Below are 21,248 nucleotides of genomic sequence, written 5' to 3' on the forward strand. Positions count from 1 at the left end.
ATCAAGGTGTCAGCAGGGCCACATTTCCTCCACGGTCTCTAGGGGAGGATCCCTCCTCGCCTCTTCCGGCTTCTGGTGGCTCCAGGCCTTCCTTGTCTCATGGGCTGTGTTCCTCCAGCGCCTGCCTCTGTCTTCACACGGCCTCCTCTTCTCCGTGTCTCTCCTCCGTGTGTCTCTTGTAAGGACACTTGTCATCGAATTTTGGGCCCACCTGATTAATCCAGGACGAGTATTCGTTCATTCATCCAACAAGCATTTGTGGAGTATGTCCTATATACCCGTCACTATGCCATGTCAGGGAATATAAGGATGGCCAAGATATAGTTCCTGCCTCCAGAAATGTACAGTTTAATAGTAGGAATAAAAAAAGTGTACCAATAGCTAGAACGCCTAGATTGCAAAATGCAATATTAGAGGTACGAACTGTGCTGTGAGTTCTAAGTTGACGGCTCTTGGGGATTATTTGGTGGGGAGGGTAGCTGGGGTAGAGGCGGCAAATGTGATGAAAGAGACACTTCATGGATGAGAAGGTTTGAAGAGCTGAAGCTGGGGAGGGGCACTCCAGGGCCAGGAATAGCATGAGCAAAGCCGGGAGGCCGGAAATGGAGCCATGTGTTTGGGACACATGAAATAAGTTTAATTAATCCTCAGCACCATGTCAAGAGGTAAGTGATCTTGTCTCCATTTTACAGATAAGGAAACCAAGGCTCAGAGAGGCAGTAATTTGCCTTTGATCACACCACTGTTAAGTGGGGTTCACACCCCACTGGTCTATCTGGTTTCCCAGGTCCTCCCTTTGCCACTGTGTACCATCCCATCAGGAAGCTCCCTGCCGTTAGTTGGCCTCTGGAGACAAAGGGCTATGTAGAAGAGAATGTGGTTATTACACAGAGTGAAGCTCTGTAAGCCTGAGTCGTTGGCCTTGGCCCCATATCCATGTTCGTGTATAGCCAAGTGCTATTGACAAAGCCTAACCCTAGAAAAGCAGAAGAAAATCCTTTGCTATTTTCCGTGTCCTCTCAGTGCCCAGTCTAGAATGAGCTCAGTGACTATCGAATGACCTACAGTTGGGGAACTTAGACCCTCAGCTCTGAAATGACCTTAGCCAAGCCTGGAGTTGAGAAGCTACTTGGGTAAGCCACACAGCTGTTTTGGTAGCAGAGCAGGTAAGAACACTTTAGTCTTGGTAGGGAAGGGCTCTTCCTCTGCCCCCGGTGTGATTTCATACACAGGGGAAAGGGCCTAGCGCTGAGATTGAGCCTAGGGTGTTGAAATTCTCAGCTACACTGCAGGTCTGCATATTTGAAGATTGTATCTGAAAAATAAAAATTATACATCTCCTGAAAGATGGGATCTCCGCTACTTATCTGAGTAGAATAACAATTAGTGAAAGAGTGACTCAGGGAGACAGGGAAATTGCCTTAGTTTAGTCCCTCTGGCAAAATTCTAAACTAAAAGATTTTTTTTATCCCATCTGGCATTGTTCTCCAACCCAGTTTTGTTTTTATTAGGACTTTTCCCTGTGTCTAAAGAGTGTGTGTGTGTGTGTGTGTGTGTGTGTGAGAGAGAGAGAGAGAGAGAGAGAGAGAGATTGGGAGAGAAAGAGGGAGAGAGAAAGGGAGAGAAAGAGAGGGAGAGAGATCTTTATGTTGGGCTCTGCAGACTGTTCCTTCATTTCCCCTGGAACACCACTCTTCTAAAAATTGCAGTAGTAGCATCAGTTAATCTGATCTAGTTCCTTTAAAACGGAACTCTCTTGAAGTTCTGACATTGGTTCCAAGTCAAAGGGGAGGGCATCAAGCCCAAACCTCAGCGGGCCCCTTGAGATACCAAGATGAGTCAGTCAGGGGTCTGTGCGTCAAGGAACTTAAATCTGGTGGCGATAAGCCATGCAGATGTAACCATGATGCAAGTTAGAGTGAGAAGTGTCTTGGTAAAGGGTGCAGAGTGCTGTGGGAATCCCAAGGACAGAAAGCTTGTGGAGTACATCTCTTTCTGCTCCCATGAACGCTCACTCCTGTTAGAATCCAGTCCAAAGATAAGTAGGAGTCCATCATACCTCAGTAAAGCTGGGAAAAAAATTGTAAAGATAACAAACAAACAAAAAAGAACCAAAGATATGTGAAATCATCTTGCTGCAGGACTCCCAGAGCTCCTCTGCATCTGGCCCTGGCCACTCTCCACAGCTCGCGTTTCCCTGTAGCCTTACCAGGTTTCCTGGCAGTGCCTGGCTGGGCCACCCATGTTCACACCCCTGTGCCCTTGCTCTCCTTTTTCTTCTTTTTTCCTTTTTCTTTTTCTTTTCCTTTTCCTTTCCTTTCTTTTCCTTTCCCCTTCCTTCCTTCCTTCTTTCCTTCCTTCCTTCCTTCCTTCCTTCCTTCCTTCCTTCCTTCCTTCCAGAGAGCACAAGGTGGGGGTGGTGTGCGTGGAGGGGCAGAGGGAGAGAGAATCCTAAGCAGACTCGACTCCCTGCTGAGTGTGGAGCCTGACGTGGGGTTCCATCTCACCACCTTGAGATCATGACTTGAGCCAAAATCAAGAGTCAGACGCTTAACTGACTGTGCCACCCAGGCACCCCCTTGCTCCATTTTCTTGAAGGGTTTTTAAGAAGGAGAATGATGTGATCAGCTATGTCCTTTAGCAGTATCTCTCTGGGGGCTCCGGTGGAGGAGAGCCTAGTAGAGGCAGGAAGACGAGTGTGGAGGCTCTTCTAGCTGTCCAAGTGAAAAGAGGCGGGGTGTGGCGGGACATTTACAATAGAACCAGTGGGATTTAGCAGCATTTCACTACAGGGGATGAGAGTGAGTAAGGTGTCTAGAATGACCTAGAGGTTTCTAGTTAGTTTGGAAGTCCATTTCCTGGACAGGGTCTGTGTCCTGTTCTTTATCGTACTCCTCGGGTTGGGTATAGGCCCTGGCATTCAGTAAATGCCAAAGTAGGCATTCAGTAAATGTTGGATGAATGACTCGTTCACCACTTTGGCAGGCTGAGTGTAATCAGTGAATTTGTATTCCCAGAGCACATGTTGACTGCTGGTTGGGAATGGGGTCCAGAAAGAACCTGTTTGTGGGAGAGCGTAGCGGTCTAGGGATTCAACCTTTCCCGGGCATGAAATGATACGCGGCTAATTGATGGTTGGCAGTAGAGATAAAGGTAATTCATTCTTTAATTCTCAGGCTTAGAGAATGGCTTATCTGCAGGTTGCTTTAAACTCCCAGTACTCCGGTGTGGTAGCGACATTTTGGCCTGCCTTTCCAGAGGCAGAGTCTGTGGCGGCTCCAGGCATGATCTTTGATTTAAAGTCTGAGCTCGTGATACCCAGGTGCGCCCTCCGCAAGGTCGTGGTCTTTCAGGCTAAATAACAGAAGGGTAACCTTCAGCTGGGTTCCCTAAGATGATTTCGTCCACCAGCAATCATCACTTTCCCCACCGGTTTCCAATGCAGTCATTTCTTTCATCTGTATTCCTATCTTGATTAGTGAGAAATTAATGAGCGTGTAAGATTTGATTTAGCTAATGATTAATTAGGGGAAAAGGCACCGTTCTAATAGCAAGTCACTATTATATGCTAAGGAAATTAGTTAATATTTTTGGATGGCAAATTGACTTGTCCTCCGTTTAAAAAAATATCTTTTAAAAGTGTCTGATATGTTTTTTTGTTCATTAGTAGAGCAACCTGCGCTTAATCCTTTGGATAATTTTAATAGGCATCTATTACTTTCCCTACAAGTCACGAAGCAACCAATTTGGGATATCATTCATTCTTCTGCTTAATATTGCGTTAATGATGATATTATATCATTTTTTTTAAGCACAATCCACCTTTGTTAGCAAAAAAAAATCTGTTCATAAGGCAGGCCTTGGCAATGAAATGTGTCAAATCATCATCATATATCTATATAGATCTATATATCTTCATCATATATATATATATGGAAAAGATTTCAATTTTCATTGTTACTGAGCCCTGACGATTTCTCCTCTTCTGTTGCTTTTTGAACATGTTTTATTCTGCTCTTAGGAGAGTATAAGGAGCAAGGTCTACATTAATATTTCTTCTGTTCTTTATTGTGTTTTTTAATGGGATTTTTGACAATTTATAGTCATTAGTAAAATTGCAGTTGAGTAAAATAACCAATGTATAGAACACAATAAAGGTAATTAGAGAACCGGCAGGCTGCAAGTGACCTTGAGGGGTTATTTAGTCCATTCCCATTTCCAGGCTCTAAGACTCCTCCTCCTATGCAGCAGTCCTCCTCGCATTCTGCTTTTGCTCCAGAACCGGGAGCGGGCCTTTACTGCCTATGGCGCCAAGCCCGCCGGTTTCTGTCCGCGCTCAAGGCCCTTCAAATTCTGCTAGCTGCGCCCCAGATTGCAGCTTCTCTCCAGGCAGGTTAGCCTTGCCTTAGTACGCTGCTGCTGCCAAACCCCTCGTGCCCCTTAGCCTCTCCAAATCCTTCCCACCTAGCTCACGTCCCACCTCCCCTGGAAGCTTCGTTTGGCCCCTAGAGCCTCTGGTGAGCACTCATTTATCTAGCAAATGTTGTCCATAGGACATATTTTAAAAATGAACTTGGTTGTAAATTATCTCAAACAATAAAATACACCCATGTCGAGTGAAGGATTTAATGAGTTTTTTCAAATGTATACACCCATGTAACCCCTACCCCCGATGAAAATAGAGCCTCTTTCCATCACCTCAGAAAAGATACTGCATATTTTGTCACCTGACCCTATACCAACTTTTACTGGTCTCCAGCTAGTTTTGTGTGAAAATCTGGTCTCTTCGTGTGAGTTTTGTATTTATTTTAATGTTACTTAACACGTATTGTGCCAAGAAGGCTAAGAGCTTTACCCGCATCATCTCACTCAATCCTTGCAATGACTCCGTAAGGTAAGTGCTATTGATAATCCCCTTTTAGCGATAGGGACAGAAAGGCATGTGGAATTTAAATGACCTCCCTGGCTTGCACAGCTAGCCAGTGGTGGGGTAGGACTGCATTATAAGCAACTCGACCAGGGGGCCACACTGTGTTTGCTCTCTCCCACCCACTAGTGCCTGCCATGATGCTGATCTCCGGGCCACTAAAACTTGCTGATTTGGAATAAAATCCAATAGAGCAGATGTATTTAGACAGACCCACAGCACATTGTTCACTGTCCTCTCCCAATTAGGGACAAGGCTCAGGCCTGGAATGGGGTCTCCGAGTGAGCAAGTGAGCCTATGACTGCCAGCTCTTGAATGGAGCCAAAACAGAGCAAGGGCCCAAAGGATGGAGGTCAAGAAAGCAAGGCCACAGGCATCCAAGCCTAAGACCTCCCCTGACACAAGAGTGCATGTCAGGAAAGGGCCTTCTGTGGTCCACCTGTGGCTTAGCTTCTGGGAGGGGAAGCAACTGCTAAGGGTGTCCAACGTGGGTACACGTGGCAGGAATCCTCCAGGGGAAAGCTACCATAACCCAAATATCCCCTTTCAACTGTCAGACCCAGAACTGGAGCCAGTGTGCAAGGAAGAACATTGCCTCAAAATAACTAGAAATAAATTATTTTATGGTTCCTTCAAGTGAAACTTCTATTTGTGTATCTTCAAGATGTTTGGAAATTGGTTTTTGTGGTATTTAAAAATATTCTTCCAAGATCAAAGTTAAGCGCCCAGATGTAAAATTTTCAGGGTCATCTGTCTCCACTCCTTTGTTTTAGATCAGAGAGACCCAAAGTTTTCAACCAGCGTTCTGGGTCTGCAGCCCTCGTTAATCCAACACTCTATGCACAAGGCTGAATGGGATCAGCAGGGCATCCCAAGGGGATGGGTGTCATTCTCTGCTCTTCCGGAACAGAAAATCGAGGAGAGGAGATTATAGTATAAGGTACTTTTTAATCCTCCAAAGTAAATGGTAACTAGCAGCCCTGTAATGACTTTAGTAAAAAAAAAAAATTTTTTTTAAGCATCTGGGAATGCAGTTATTAAGCTCCAAAGACTTGAACCTTTCTGGCTCATTTGAATCGTCAGTTGCTGAGCCTTCTCCTCCTCTCCATCCCAGGCTATATTGCTTGTCTCTATTCCCATTTCCCAGCTGAGTTCCATTTTTATATAAAAAATATGAGCACCTCTCTGATGAGTGTGGTCAACGATTACTTTTCCTTTCCATCTAACACAGGAGTTATTTCCCCCTTAACCTTCTTTTGTTCCTGACATTCTTAAAGAATGCTGTGCTAATTATTATGTCTTTTGTAGGTTGCAACTGATTTTTTGAATTGGCCTTTCTGCTTTCATTCATACAAGAATGTACCAGTTCGTGGTGTACCTCCTTAGTCATTTGCCCTTGGTTACTTTTTTTCCATCTTGAGATTTGGTTTCCAGAGTAATTCTTTGTTTCGCTGCTGAGGATTCCTCTCTAAATTCTTTCTCTACTTCTTTTGGTTGTGCTTTGTTTCTTTCATGCGTCTGTTCCTGTACTGAAATGGTTCTGTTTCATTATTGTCATTTCATTTAGGCATGTCTAGCTCTCCTGGCCCACTTTGTTCCTTATGTTCTCTTGTGCTGGAGCTTATTTTAAGCTGGCCTGTGAGTTATATGAAATTTACTTAAAACGTTTTTCCTTTTGGTGTATATTTCTCTCCTTCCTGGCTTGGAAATTCTGAATTCGTACCAGCTTGTAGATGTTTTTATTTCCTCAAATATATAGCTAACTCTTAGTCCCCAGATTAGTTGTCCTGGTTTAGTGATTGATCAGGCAGTGGTAACTGGGAGGGAGGATAGATGTTTCTATATGTACATTTCTTATATCTGGATATAACCTGTATCTTTCTTCATGACGTCTGACATCTTTTCCCTCAAATTCTTACTTGATGTTTTGTTCCTTTCAAGATGTTTGGCTCAATGAATTCTTGAGGTAGCAGGAGTTTTTACAGTGATATGAGTTGACCAAGCCACGGAAGGGGCCACATTCTATGCAGGCTCTAAGTTACTTTATGAGTTATCGTGTCAAAGGCAAACCAAACTGGTGTCATGGTGGTTCAAAGAGGTGGCCCTGGGTTTCTGCAGGTACACTGGGTGGTAATTTGTTACCTTCTCAGACCTAACAACTCCTAGCACTTCCCAGAGGAAAGATCTGAGCCCCATTATTTTATGATTCCCACTAGCTAGAGCTGGTGGCAGTAGGAACACTATCAAAAACTGGAGGTCCTCACCAGTGGACATTTAGAAACACAAAGGATTTTATTTAGAACATTTAATTTATGAATGTATTCAAATACAGATACTTTAAACACACGTGACTTACGTATCAGTTCACCAAGAAAGTAGATAAAGCATTGCAAAATGGACAGGAACTTGGTATATGGCAAGCATCTGCTCTATAGGATTTTCCTATCTACACGTGTGTCCCAACCAACCTTGTTTAAATCTAGATTAGCCACTCTTCCCGAAGGGGACTCTTTCCCTTCGTGGTCCGGTAAACCGCATCAGTTTCTACTCCTAGAATAGCATTGCATTTTGTAACCTCCTGTAGAAAGAACACAGTGAGCTAGAACGAGCTCTGTTTTCCTTTTTCAGAAGATAATCATAAAGCCTTTAAGCTTAGACCGTATTTAAAATCGGTTTAAGGCTTGTCTATGAGATTGACATTTATAGGAGATAAATCTGAACTCTGTGTCTCCAGACCCCAAATTGTATTTTGACACATTAAATATCACCTTTCTATCCAGTGTTATAAATTGCAGCACTGGATTCGGTTTGGTAATATGTATTATCTGTGACTTGACTCCCTTGACTACTTTTGTCAGCTCCCTTGAGGAAGGGGAAGGGGAGAGCTCGAAGTCCATACCCTGGACTCCCAACAGTGATGTCATGTGAGGCAACAGTTGATGAATTTCATTCCTAAATTAAGAAAATAAAACTTGGACACATATGTTAAGGTTATGATTAACTGGAATTCCTAGGGAAATAAGATGTAATAAAAATAAATTTTCTGGTCACTTAGGACTAACTAGTCTCTCACCGCACACCCCACCCCCATTTTTTAAAACCTCGGTTGTTACAAAGCTGTCTAAAATGTCTGCATATGCTTTCTAGCCTTACTTCAGTAAGATTTGATGTTTATTACAGAACATTACTTTGCCAAAGACCTTCCAGGAGTCTTCCCTCTACCCCATATCCATGTTTTGTCATCCTGGCTAACTATGTTGCTTTATTGCATTCATTTCCTATGCCTTAGGTATTTATCTCTGTTAACCCCTTTAGACAGTGAGCTCTTTGGGGTAAGGACCGTGTCTCTTTTGTTCAAAGCACTTGGCACATAGCAGATGAGTCCGATTGAGTCCTCTGAGAAGCAGTTGCCAGTATGACACTAGATGTATAGGGGACTTCTCAGGGAAAACCTTTGTGAAGGACAATGAGCAGGGAGCCGAAGGATGCTGGAAGAAGCCTGACACTGTGGTGCAGGTCTGACCCTGTGGAGGAGGGAGGGAAGGAAGGAAGGTAGAAGAGGAAGAATCGGACTGCAGTACAGTTTTAAGAATGTTTTGTCAAGGTCAACGGGGAGTCCTTGAGCCTGAACCCCTGGCAGCAAAGTCCCGTGTCTCACAGACCTTAACATCTTTGCTATGCTCCGTCATCAGCTGGGGCGGCCCCTGGGGATTGTGGCCCGGATACAACATGGCAGTGAGTTCAGAGCGCAGCAGCTGGGACCATTCGTCAGTTACACGCAGCGCAGTAGGAGATCTGAGATGCGTGGGTTCATGGCCACTGCAGAAGGATCTCGACAAAGGCTGGCTGGAGGGAGAGTCTGAGTACGGTGGGAGTTGCAGAAGAGGAGGGAGATTGGACTTAATAATCACTGAACCCTAATATTTGCTAGTATCGGTGGAGGATATAAAATCATGGGACTCCCCCTCATTTCCTTCGTCTCTCCTCAGATGCTACCTTATGAAAGAAGCCTTCCCTGACTGCCCTATATAAATAGAATTATTGTTGCCACCACCCCCTACCCTAACTCCCTGACTTTGGTTTTTAAACATTAAAGAAAATTAACAGCTTTATTGAGGTATAATTAACATACGATAAAGTACATATTTTAAGGGTATAATTTGATAATTTTGACCGATGTGTACGGCCATGAGAGAATCACCGCAACCAAAATCTTGAATATATGTCACTCCACCAAATTTCCTCACTCCCGCCCCGTCCCTGCCCTCTGTCCCCTCCCAGCAACCACTGAACTGCTTTCTGTCACTATAGGTTAATTTTCATTTGGTAGACTTTTATATAAATGGAACCATAGAGTATGTAATTGTTTTTAATGTGGCTCCTATCACAGCATAATGTTTTTGGGGTTCATCCCCGTGGTAGCCCAGATCAATAGTTTATTCCTTTTTATGGCTGAGTAATAATCCACTGTATGTATATACCACAGTTTGTTTTCCCTTCCTTACTTAGTTCTGTTTTCTCTGTAGTACTTATCACTACTTGACTCTGTGTGTGTATGTATGTGTATACACAGACACACCCCCATATATATACACAAACTATACATATATACATATATATACACACACACAACATATCATGAACTACATATGTGTGTCTGTATATATCTGCTATATCCACGGTGCTTGGCACGTGATAGGTGCACAATAAAATATTTTTTTTTTTTAAAGATTTTATTTATTTATGTGACAGAGAGACAGCCAGTGAGAGAGGGAACACAGCAGGGGGAGTGGGAGAGGAAGAAGCAGGCTCCTAGCGGAGGAGCCTGATGTGGGACTCGATCCCGGTACGCCAGGATCACGCCCTGAGCCGAAGGCAGACGCTTTAACGACTGCGCTACCCAGGCGCCCCACAATAAAATATTTTTTGAATGACTCTCATCTACTCCCCTGGCTACACTTTTTATTCATATCCTCATGACTTCCGTGGGTGCAGAAATGCTTTGCGTCACCAGCGAAGAGCTGAGAATGACAAAGGTTTCAGTCATTGGGAAACTTGGCCGATGATCATTATTAACTGACATCTAGAACACAAGAGCTGGAACTGCGTGTGTGTGGGGCGGGGGTAGGTTCACTTAAACAAGGGAGGAGGAGAGCCTTTTAAGCGGGAGAGAGATTGGTCGACTGTGAGGGATGCTGCAAAAGGTCACATTGGATGAGGCCTGAGAAAAGGTTCTGATTCCCTAATTTTGGAATAAGCGAGGAGATTCTTCCTTTGGCAACTTTTTATGGAGCTACAAAAATGAAAAGGCACCGTGCGTGCGTCATAAGTGAGGTGTCAAGGACGTAGCTCAAGGGGTCAGAGGTCGGCATTTGAATAGCGCTAGAATGTCGTAGTGGGAAGGGATTTTGGTGATTGTCTGAATGTTCATATTGTCCTCTGGATGTTTTCCTCTGTGAATCTTCCCCCAGACCTTTAGTGAACGATGACAGCAAAGCTTTGATATGATATTGATGTTTTAATCGTTTACCCCAAAAAGCCACACCGGGTTGGCAGACATACATTTCATTAGGAAATCATAACTGGAATTTTGAAAATTGCCTCTTGGTTGTGCTCTCATTCATAAATTATAATCAAGAAAAATAAATGGTAGGAGTGAAGATTAATCTTTTAACGGACAAATTAAATATCGGTGTTCAATGACGTATACTTGGTGCTATAAATTAGTTTGTGCAGAATTTACGAGTCAAACCTAGGCAATTAATTCTAATGGTTATTCAAAAAGAATCAGTCATAAAGATAATTGGGAGAAAGCAGGGATTAGTTTAAGATAAACATTAATTTTAAATAATCAAGATTTTAGTGTATTTTTAAAAAATGCATTGTCTTACCTTGTTTGTTTCGTGTGTGTGTGTGTGTGTGTCTGTGCATGTGTGTGTCTCTGTGTGTGTGTGTGTGTGTGAGAGAGAGAGAGAGAGAGAGAGAGAGACATTCTGCTTACTGAAACATGAAAAACTTGTTTGTTTCAGGATCGGATCTGCAAGTATGTCTCCCCAAGGGCCCAACATGCTGCTCTAGAAAGATGGAAGAAAAATACCAGCTGACAGCACGGTTGAACATGGAACAACTGCTTCAGTCTGCAAGCATGGAGCTCAAGTTCCTGATCATCCAGAATGCCGCGGTTTTCCAAGGTGAGTGCTGGGGATCACGTTAGATGTGCCGCCCCATGGCATCATTCTCCGGGCACCGGGCTTTCAGATGCTAAGTATAATTGATATATACATATATTTTTAAGTATAATTTATAAACCACCATGCCAGCATTAATGCTTGACAGAGAAACCTCCCAGTGAGAGATTCTGTTTAAGGAAAAACACAGTTTTTAGAGACGCTGTGTTTCACTCTTTGGAGAAGCGAGCATTGTCCAAAGTCATTGTCCAAGGACATTCTGTTTACCTGTGCGCGAAGGCTGCAAATCCCTGCAGGAAGGGTAAATGATATCTTCTCTCAACAAGCCCTGAAGACTGGTTGAAAAAAAACAAAAGAGGTTACTTAAATACCAGTTTTCTCCAGGCGTGGGTTAGATGCTTATGGAACACGCCTGAACTCCTTCTGACCACAGGGACCATTTCCAGAGAGATCGTGAACTTGGCTCGACAGCCCAACGTTTTCTCATTTGTGTGAGTGGTTACCTCTTCTTTCTTTGTGAGTCTCCGTTCTTACACCTGTGTGTGACTGTAAAAGGAACTGTTGTGGGCTTGCCAGAATGGGTCAGAAATTCCATTTCTCTTCACGAACTTGCAGGACTATCCCAGCAGGATGGAGAGTCCTCCCTTGATTCAGAGACCCAACTAGGGGGGCACCTGGGTGGCTCCGTCGTTAAGCGTCTGCCTTTGGCTCAGGTCATGATCGAGCCCCGCATCGGGCTCCCTGCTCAGCAGGGAGCCTGCTTCTCCCTCTCCCACTCCCCCTGCTTATGTTCCTTCTCTCGCTGCCTCTCTCTCTGTCAAGTGAATAAATAAAATCTTTAAAAAAATAGCTGAGCATATAAGTATGCATCAAAAGAATAAGACTTCAACCCTAAAATCCAGGAAATTCAGGTCCTTGTGACAACAACAAAAGTGAAAACCTTGATAGACTTAAAATGCCTTTTCTCAGTTCTCTCTCTTCCTGATATTTAGAAGCAAAAATCACTAACATATTATAAAAAAAAATGATCATTTTGTACTCAATAACTACCCCTGGGTTATTGGGTTTTAAAATGAAAGGGGATGGTCAGGGATTAAAGGAGAAACTCTCTCGCTGTGTCCCTCTCTGTCAAATGAATAAAATCTTAAAAAAACAAAAACAGTAACAAAGACCCAGCTAGAAATGAAGGTGATGAGGTGCTCTGTATGTACTCATTCTTTTAATCTTCACAATAATCCTATGAAGTAAGTCTTATTATCAACATCCCCATTTAACCGATGAAAAGCCAAGGCACAGAATAGTTAAGTAACTTGCCCAAAGCCACACAACTAATAAATGGTGAAAGCAGGATTTGAACCCAGGAGGGCCCTGGCTCTCAGAGTCTCTATTTTTAACTACCTTGGTATGCTGCCTCCTGGGAGGGGAAATTAATTACAGACATTGCGGCTTGCTTCTATCTTTCCTGAGGCACAGGACACCAGCTACCTTTTTCTTGCTCTACAGAGAATTGGGGTCAGATAGAAAAATAATGCCTCTGATGACTTGACATTCCAAGTTTGTAGGTTTATGCACCTTGATAAGGATCGACCTCTTTGAATTGTAAGGTAGGTTGATTATAGCTTATTTTGTGTATTACAAGGAAAATCTTAGAATTAGCTAAGAATAGTATTCAAATTAGCTAATAAAGCATACATTCATAATAGTTTCCTGGGTCAAAGCCGCAGGGGATGTTGGGTTGATTATATGAAGTACAGTATAGAAGCATGAGGTATATGTTCACTTATTTATGCGGTCAGACTCTCGTGAAGAGTTTGTTGAGACTAACAATTTGGCGAGCGAATGAATTATTTAAGCTGATTTTAAAAATACATGTACCATTCATGTACTTCTTAGATTGGTTTTGGAGCTGATCTGCTGGCTGAAAGCGGGGTGGTAAGAAGTGATGGGACATGAGAATTGGGTCGAAGCAGAGAGCTGAATCTTACTCTTCAGGGGTGTCCAGGTGCTTTGCAGAATGGAACGTTCGTGATTGGTTTCATTCTCAGAATGACCGGGCCCACCGATGTTATCTGACACCTATGGAGAGTAGCAGGCATGGCTGCCCCTCTGAGGGCCTTGGGTGTCAGCCTTCCCATCTCTGCCCAGTCCTGCATTTTGCATATAGTGTTTTCTAGGCCTGGAGCAGCACAAGACGAGGAGAGAAAGGAAGTTCTGACCAGATTTTGATTGGCTTAGCATGGAGGTTGAACACTCGTCATGTGAACAGAGGCTGGAAAGGGGGGGGCGGGTAGCACCTGCTAGTATCCTCTCTCTCTCTTTTACTCACACACATGTACACACACAAATATGTATTATTTCTCCAACTGTGAACATAGGCAGGAGGACAAGTCCGGGAAAGAACATGGCGGCAGCTCAGTGATGTCTGGACTTGCTGCTGGTGCCTTCTACCTCATCACCATATGGACTCAATTCTTTCTCTTGTTTCATTCCCCTATTCTTTCCCTGCTTCACATTTAGAACAAATAAACCCCATAAGAAAAAAGAAACCATGGTCCCAGACCTCAAGGCAATTATGCCATGTTTGTAGAAACATCGCCCCCGAATTCTTTCTGTAACAAACATCGGGAGGGACAAGACTAAAATCAGGGACCGCTGCAAGCTGAAGTCTTATTGATTGCTAAGAAAAAGAGAGCAGCCACTTTTTCCCTTATAATTACTTATTATTCTGATGAGCTGAAATTGGGAGGGCACAGTTGTTTCTTCCTTAAAACACACTCCCTCCCCAAGATTCCGGTAGACCAAATCCTTGCTCCAATATTTCACTCCTATGAAATTTGGTGCAAGCTATTTTCTCCACCACATGAAGCTGAAGAAAGCTCATCTCGATATTGGCCTAGACCCACAATCTCTTTAGGATTCCCTCACTCGTCCACACTGGGGGTATTTAAGCTGTGAATGCTTTCTGCAAATATGTGCACGGTTCCACGAGCAATCCTTACTGCCTCGATTTGGATTTTATGTCTTCGTTTGCAAGAAACCTTTGCCCTCATAAATGAGCCTGGGGCCCTTTGCTACAGTGGTTGGAGCGCTCTCTCGCTAATGTTGTTTTGATAATGATGGAAGCATTAAAAAAAAAAGTTCTTTATTTTCAATCTTTGCATTGCCTCGTTTCCTAAATTTAATTTACTTGGATGTGCTAAGTAAAATGGGGCAGCAAAATCGTTTTTTGTTTCTGCTTAATTAATTCTTTTTGAAAAACTCCACTGAAGGATTTTCTTTTCTCTTTTTCTTCTCCCGTACCTAATAATAATTACAGTGATAATAATACTAATTTATTAAGTGCCTACTATATGATGCTCACTTTTACATAATTCTCTCATTGGATTTTCCCAGCAGTTCTCTGAGGTTCATACTGTAATTATCTCCATTTTACAGATGAGGAAACTCATTGATGCCCCAGCTTCTTCCAAGCCATCATGTGACATGGTCTTCCTTGTTCTTGGTGTGCTTGAGACGAAACAAAATTAGGAAGTTGTAGGATCTGTGGTCCTTGGGACAAAAACTGGCACCGAATTCTGAATGTTTCATCCTCTCTCTGCCACGTCTATACCTTCAAGCCTGGAGCTCTGTTTTCCTTGCAGAACGTCATTCTAACTTTCAAACACATCCTCTCAGGGAGTATTTCGGGGGTATGCCTAGGGATTTTCCTGTATTTTGGATGATTCCAGTCTTCCCCAGGGTGCCACCAACTTTGAGGGAGAACACGCTTCAGCTTTTCTGGAAGTTGCCTAACCCGCAACTTGAGCTGGCTTCTTCCGAGGGGAGAAAGAGAGCGGTTAAGCAGAAGACATCCCTGTGCTCCTGAAATGCCATTGAGCTCCTGCTGAGGGAGTTGAGAGCTTCTCGGGTCCTCGTTCAGTGCCTACTACTGTTCCAAATTTATGCGTGGTCTTTTTACAAGCTGGATTTCCTAGTTGTCTAGCCAGTGGTAGGTAAGGATTTAGGTGGACGGGTTATGGAAGAAGGCCAGAGGGAGGTACCTACGAGCGGCAAGAAGTTATGAGAGCCAGGAAGGGTGGAAGACGTAAAAGTAGACGCAGGGGCTCACAGAATGGGGCGGGCCGGAGGGCATTCAGCAGAGGGGTACATCCGACGTGCCTCAGTAGCCCCTTCGTTACCCATGTCCATGTGAATCAATAAAGCAAGATCAAATTACTTGCACTGTTTTTCTTTTCCTTAACATTTTCATTTGAAGTGGCGAAAAAAATATTGGGGGGGGTGTCTGAAGGGCAATAGAAGAAACACTGGCCTTGGAGTCCGAATGGCTAAGTTTTAACTCTGGTTCTATATTGGTAAGCTGTATGGCTTCGAGGGGTTATTTAGACTCCATTAGCCTCGGTTTTGTGATCTATGAAATGGGGATAATAATTACAGTCCCACTTACCTCATGGGGTAGAGGTAATGGAGGTGATAGTGTCTTGAAAACTATAAAGTACTGTATTCAAGCATTATTATGTAGACAGCTCATTTATGTGGCCTGCTTTACCCCAGGTGGTGCCAGATAAATGGTGCTTTATCATTACAGACTTGAGCCTCCATAAAGCTGGGGGTCATGACGTAGTTCACCCACTTTTGCCCCCTACAGATGATATTCAAACAGCTTCTGTGCACAGGTGGGAGAGCACTTAGGTAAAGTAGCCTTTGAAAAAGGGGTTTATTTTGTACCTTCTTAGATGTGAAAGTTGTGCTGTTCAAAATGTCAATACTGCCAGGAGCAATCCTTTTTTCCCCGCTTCCCGAAGCTTCTCTTCCAGCCCCTATCTGCTATATTTTACACACAAACCAGCAGCTAGATTGGGAAGGGTTTGTCGTGTTCAGGCCATACATATGTTTCTCAGACCATATTTTTATTGCATTGTCAGGCCCACGACATCACGGTAGTGTTGGAAGTCTTTCTTCTACCTGCTTTCTACAGAGGAGACGAAAAAGACATTTCCACACGGCGGGGGGGTGGTTGTCGGGGGACAGTGTTTCTGTCTGCTGTTCCTCCGCTCTCTTGTTTCCCATTTCCTTCTGCTCTTGGCAGTTCTTCTACTTTTTTTTTTTCTGTCAGATTCCTGTCTCTCCCACTCCCCCTAAATAAAATTGACCTTGGTTAGAACACCCTTTTCCATCAGCTCAGAGCAATTTCTCCAGTCATTTCTGCTTGAAATAACAGTTTAGGCACATTATTCAAGCAAAGCTTTTTTCCTTCACAGTTAATATGTGACTAAATAATTGCTCGAATGTTGATAAACATGTTTTTGAGATTCAATCATTTGTTAATTTAGTTTTTATAATGTTGTGGGGGGTTTAAGTGAGCACTGAACAGTTTTTCCCCATTTCACAATTTTTCCCCTTGACTAGTCTGACAGTTCTCCTGCCCGCGCTCCAGCTCTGTGTGGGCTGAGCCCCACTGAGTCCCTGACTCCGACCATCGTCCATCCTGTCACAACCCTTTCTTCTTTGAAAATAACGTACGGGAGAGAATAATTACACTGATGTCTAATCAGAACTTAATGCATTTGCCAGGGCTAAATGTAATAACATTAAACGGGATAGAAGAATTTTAGGAACGCAAACCATGACCATGAGTGAGGTTATATATCCTCAAAAATGTAAATTATTAATCAAACCACTCATCTGTACAGCAAAGCTCTAGTAATCCCATTATAAAAGGGTGAATTTCTCATCAGAGCCTAGAAGATGCCGGCTTTAATTAGTGTACTTTTATGGCGCTGACTCAAAGAGATATTTTGGTTACAAAGTTTTTAAAAATGCGATTCTTTAATTATTAGCGCTGTTGGAAAAACAATTGGAAACTGGGTGTTTAAAGTTGTTTTGGTTTTAAACTTAGAACTTTTGGATTCAATTCGGTTTCAAAATTCTGTGGCTTTCACAGAGCCAGAGGCTGGGGGAGTTGTAAACCTTTACTGTGCCCTCTTATTGATTTAGAAAAGTCAGTCATTAGGCTGAAAACTGTTTAATAAAAAGAGTTTAGAAAAATGACTCAGTGTGTGGGCGGAGACTGTTCTGGGGCCAACCTGAGGTGAGGAGATTATACAGATTAACTCTTTACCCCATCCCTGTGCTCTGAACACACCCCCTCTGGCTGCCATGCTCCTGCCTACCTTCTCACTAGTGGGCCCAACGAAGCAAATTAAAGGACATTGTCCCTGCCCTCTAGAAGCTTCCAGGAAAAATACCACTTTTGCCTCGAGTGATTACTCCCCACCCTTCCCCCCACTGGGATTTGTTTACTTTCTGAAAACATATGTTCCTCCTCCTCTTTCTGTCTCACTGAGTTGCAGTACCTGATATCTGAGTAATGAAGCATATGTTTGAGAGATTTGAATTCTCCTGTCAGTGGAGTGGAGGTAGAAATGATTTTCCTTTAAGCTGGAAGCGGTAACATAGAAATTAAAAACACCTTTCCCTCTGTAGACTGTGAGAGGCTTCCAGGGGCTGAGATGTGCCCTCATACCCCTCCTTTTTCCCAATCCTGGCTTCCAGTCAGCCACCAGGTCTTGCTTCTTCCTTCACGTTCCCTCATTTCTTCTCCCTCCACCTCCTTCCCCTCTGCCCTCTCTGGGTGTCAGTGGTCTCATTGAGTGCATACTGATGGCTGCTGGCCTCGTCTCTGATTTGAGTTCCAGGCTCCATCAGCTTACACCTAGACTACCAACAAAGGCGGAACTGAGTGTCATGCCTTTGGACTCCTCCATTGGTTCCCAGTCCAGCTACGGAGTGTGGTGATTAAGAGGGCAGGCTCTGGGGTCATTTGGGCTGGGTTTGAGTGAGTCTGGATGGGGATAGGTAGGACAAGTGGGGTGGCTGTGGAGAGGGGGAAGTTGAGGGCTTGGGCCGAGAATCAAACCTCCTCTCTGAACATGTGCTGAGTCGATGGGAGACGAATGGAAAGTCTCCTATTCGAAAGTGTTCTATTGACACCATCTCATTGAAACCTCACAACAACCCTCTGAGGTTGATATTATTATTAGCCTCATTTTACCCTGAGGAAGTGGGGCTTTAGAGAGATTAAGTGGCTTGTCGAAGGTCAGCCAATAAATGGCAGAGGTGGGAGTTGAACTTGGGAAGGCCGCTCCAGAGCCTGGGCCCTTAACCACCGTTTATTATGTATATTGCCTCTGTGTAGTTTGTTTCATGGTCATGGGCAACCTCCCCAGTTCCAGCTTGCTTTCTTGCAAGGGAATTCTGTTGTATTTAATTTAAAAACATTTGCTGAGCAAGTATCTGCCATGTCTGGAGGCAGGCATTGTGGGGGATTCAGAGATAAAAAGTACTTCCTGCTTACCTTCAACTTCTAGAACCCAAGGCTTCCATACGTGAAAAACTCGGGTACAAGGCATCCTAAGAGAAATGCTGTAAGAAACATTTAGCAGTCTTCTGTGGGGGGTAAGGGTAGATTTAGGTTTTGTGGGGCCCAAAGCCTGTACAATCTGGGGGCCCTCTTTAAGAAAAAGACGACAAAATAAAAACTATTTAAAAAACTACAAAAAAATAAAAACTACAAAAAAGAGCCTCTGTGGCTCTTCCAGGAGGAGGATCACAAGTGTGGGTCCCTGCAGCTTAGGTTTTGATAGTTTCCCACGAAACCCGCCTCTGTATGGGAGTGTGAGGTTGGAGAAGATTAATTCCGACTAGAGGGTAGAGGTTCGTGGAGGAGACTGCCTGTATGAATTCCCCAGACAGACATGGCTTGTGATCAAAGAGAAGGGCAGGTGAGGGAGTTAGGTAAATCAGTGCACATCTTTTTTCTAAATTAAATTAAAATTTGAACATTATTAATTGCCTACCAGATACCAGTCTTGCTGGCCTCCCTGCCTAGCCTCATAGCATCTCAGCCTTCCCTCTCGAAAGAGCAAGATGCCTAGGAGACATGCAGAGAGGGGGCATGGTGTGACAGACGTGTGCTCGGGCTTCAGGGGGAATGGAGTCTAAGTCCCAGCTCTGCTAAATCCTCTCTTTGTGACCGAGAGCAAGCCACTTCTCTCTGAGCCATTAATTAAGCAGGGTGAAATCAGAGGAGGGCTGTGAAGAGCTCAGCCCCGTGCGGGTCTGTACGAGTCAGATGCGCGGCAGCCATTGTTTCTGTTATTCCCGGTTGTGTGTTTGTCAGCATCGCTGTAGATGAAGTAGAATATCTGTGCTCTGCGGGATTGATTGGCACATTCCTTTTTTAAAAAATGCTTTTCTACGCTTTATTGTAATTATAATTCATATAAAAATGTTCCAGTATACCCACTCCTCATCCTATCACTCAGAAAAAACCGCTTGTAACATTTGTATGTGTTTTCCTCCTTTCTGTGTGTGTGTGTGTGTGTGTGTGTGTGTGTGTATTTAAGACTAAATAGTATGCACTTTCTAAATGGTCCCCTAGTGGTCTGAATGAGTCAACGTAACCTCGAGATCTAACTAGCAATGGCAGACTCTGATTTCATTGGGTTGCATTAGGAGAAGAAGGAGAACAAAAATGATACAATGAACCGGGATGTTTATGATGCTTCCCTCCTTTGGTTGAAGTTCTTTAACATTAGTACTGGACCTGATTAACTGAAATGTAATCATTGGAGTAGACCAGATCCCACTGTATTCCCTCTCCTGGGATCCTGTGTTTTTCCTTTCTAATACTTACCAAGTTCGTAGTGATACATGTATGGATATTTTGTTAACAGGGGTCTCCTTTCCTGGAGAATAATCTCTCTGAGGGTAGAGCTTATGTGTATTCTACCCCACTGCTGTATCCTCAGGTGAGATATTAGAAATGACTCACCCCAGGTGAGTAAATGTTTGAAAACACACACACACATACACGCACATGCATGCACGCATTTACACATACACATAATTAAAAGAGGTAGTATTAATAGAAACAGATTTCCAACTCTTCTGCTTCCTCTGCAGCAAGTGCCACTATGACCAAAGAGGAAAAAAAAATACAACCTGTTATCTGCAGCATTTATTTTCAGGTTTTATTTATTTTTATTTTTTTAGAGAGACAGAGAGCAAGCCAGGCATGGGGGGAGGGGCAGGCGGAGAAGGAGAGAGAATCTCAAGCAGGCTCCATGCCCAGCAGGAAGCCCAATGTGGGGCTCGAGCTCGAGATCCTGAGATCATGACCTGAGCCGAAATCAAGAGTCAGACGCTTAAGCGATGGAGCCACCCGGTGCCTCTATTTTTAGGTTTTAAACTCTACTCAGACATAAGATCTTAAAAGTGTAGCTAATAGGTTGAAACTTTCCCATTTTGAGATGAAATGTCTTATGTTATACCTGAACTTCTGACTCTGCTTATGGCCTCACCACTCCCTGGCTTGCTGGTTGTCTTTTCTTCCAGTCTGATCTAGACTCTTCTTCACAGAACACTGTGAGGAAGGCTCAGTGCCACAGATCTACACTTTGTGACCAAGAATCATGAGAGCTGTGACACCTGTCAGCTTCTCCAAATATGCTCTTATGTGTCATTCCTGATGGCAACGGGCACTTAAAAGTAATTGAGCAAACTTTGTTTTAGGATATTCTTTTTAAAAAATAAGTTTTGACTCCACAAATAAGTACTACAAGAGTCTCCCTTCCCCAATTTGTGGTTTTACTTTCCACGGGTTCAGTTGCCCGAGGTACACCCTAGTCTGGGATCAGATGATAGGACAGTCGTAGCCTAACACCATGGCACCATGCCTACGTCACCCACCTCACTTCATCTTGTCACACAGACATCTTATCATCTCACATCGCTATGGGAAGAAGGGCGAGTACAGGACAATTAAATGCTTTGAGAGAGAGCCCACGTTCACATACCTTTTATTATAGTTTGTCGTTATTGTTCTCTTTTATTAGTAGTTATTGTTGTTAATCTCTTACTGTGCCTCATTTATAAATGAAACTCTATCTTAAGTATGTATGTATGTACGTGTAGGGAAACGTATAGGGAAAGACATAGTCTATCCGGGGTTCAGTCCTATCCATGTCTCAGGCATCCACAGAGCATCTTGGAATGTATCCCCGTGGATAAGGAGGGAGACGACTGTGCATGTTTTTTGGGAAAATGAAAAAACACAAACAAAAAAGTGGAAA

At 43.5% G+C, this 21,248-nt stretch overlaps 1 protein-coding gene across 3 annotated transcripts in view; it reads left to right on the forward strand.

Annotated features, from left to right (window-relative positions):
* Window positions 1-21,248, forward strand: part of GPC3 (glypican 3) — a 406,719-nt gene that overhangs the window by 19,780 nt on the left and 365,691 nt on the right. For all 3 annotated transcript variants that reach the window (XM_026520618.4, XM_026520616.4, XM_057315054.1), the window contains exon 2: window positions 10,957-11,118. In XM_026520618.4, coding sequence (XP_026376403.1) covers window positions 10,957-11,118 — 162 coding nt within the window. The remainder of the gene's footprint in view (window positions 1-10,956; window positions 11,119-21,248) is intronic.

This window comes from Ursus arctos, chromosome X (genome assembly GCF_023065955.2).
Source record: "Ursus arctos isolate Adak ecotype North America chromosome X, UrsArc2.0, whole genome shotgun sequence".
In the NCBI taxonomy this organism is placed as follows: Eukaryota; Metazoa; Chordata; class Mammalia; order Carnivora; family Ursidae; genus Ursus; species Ursus arctos.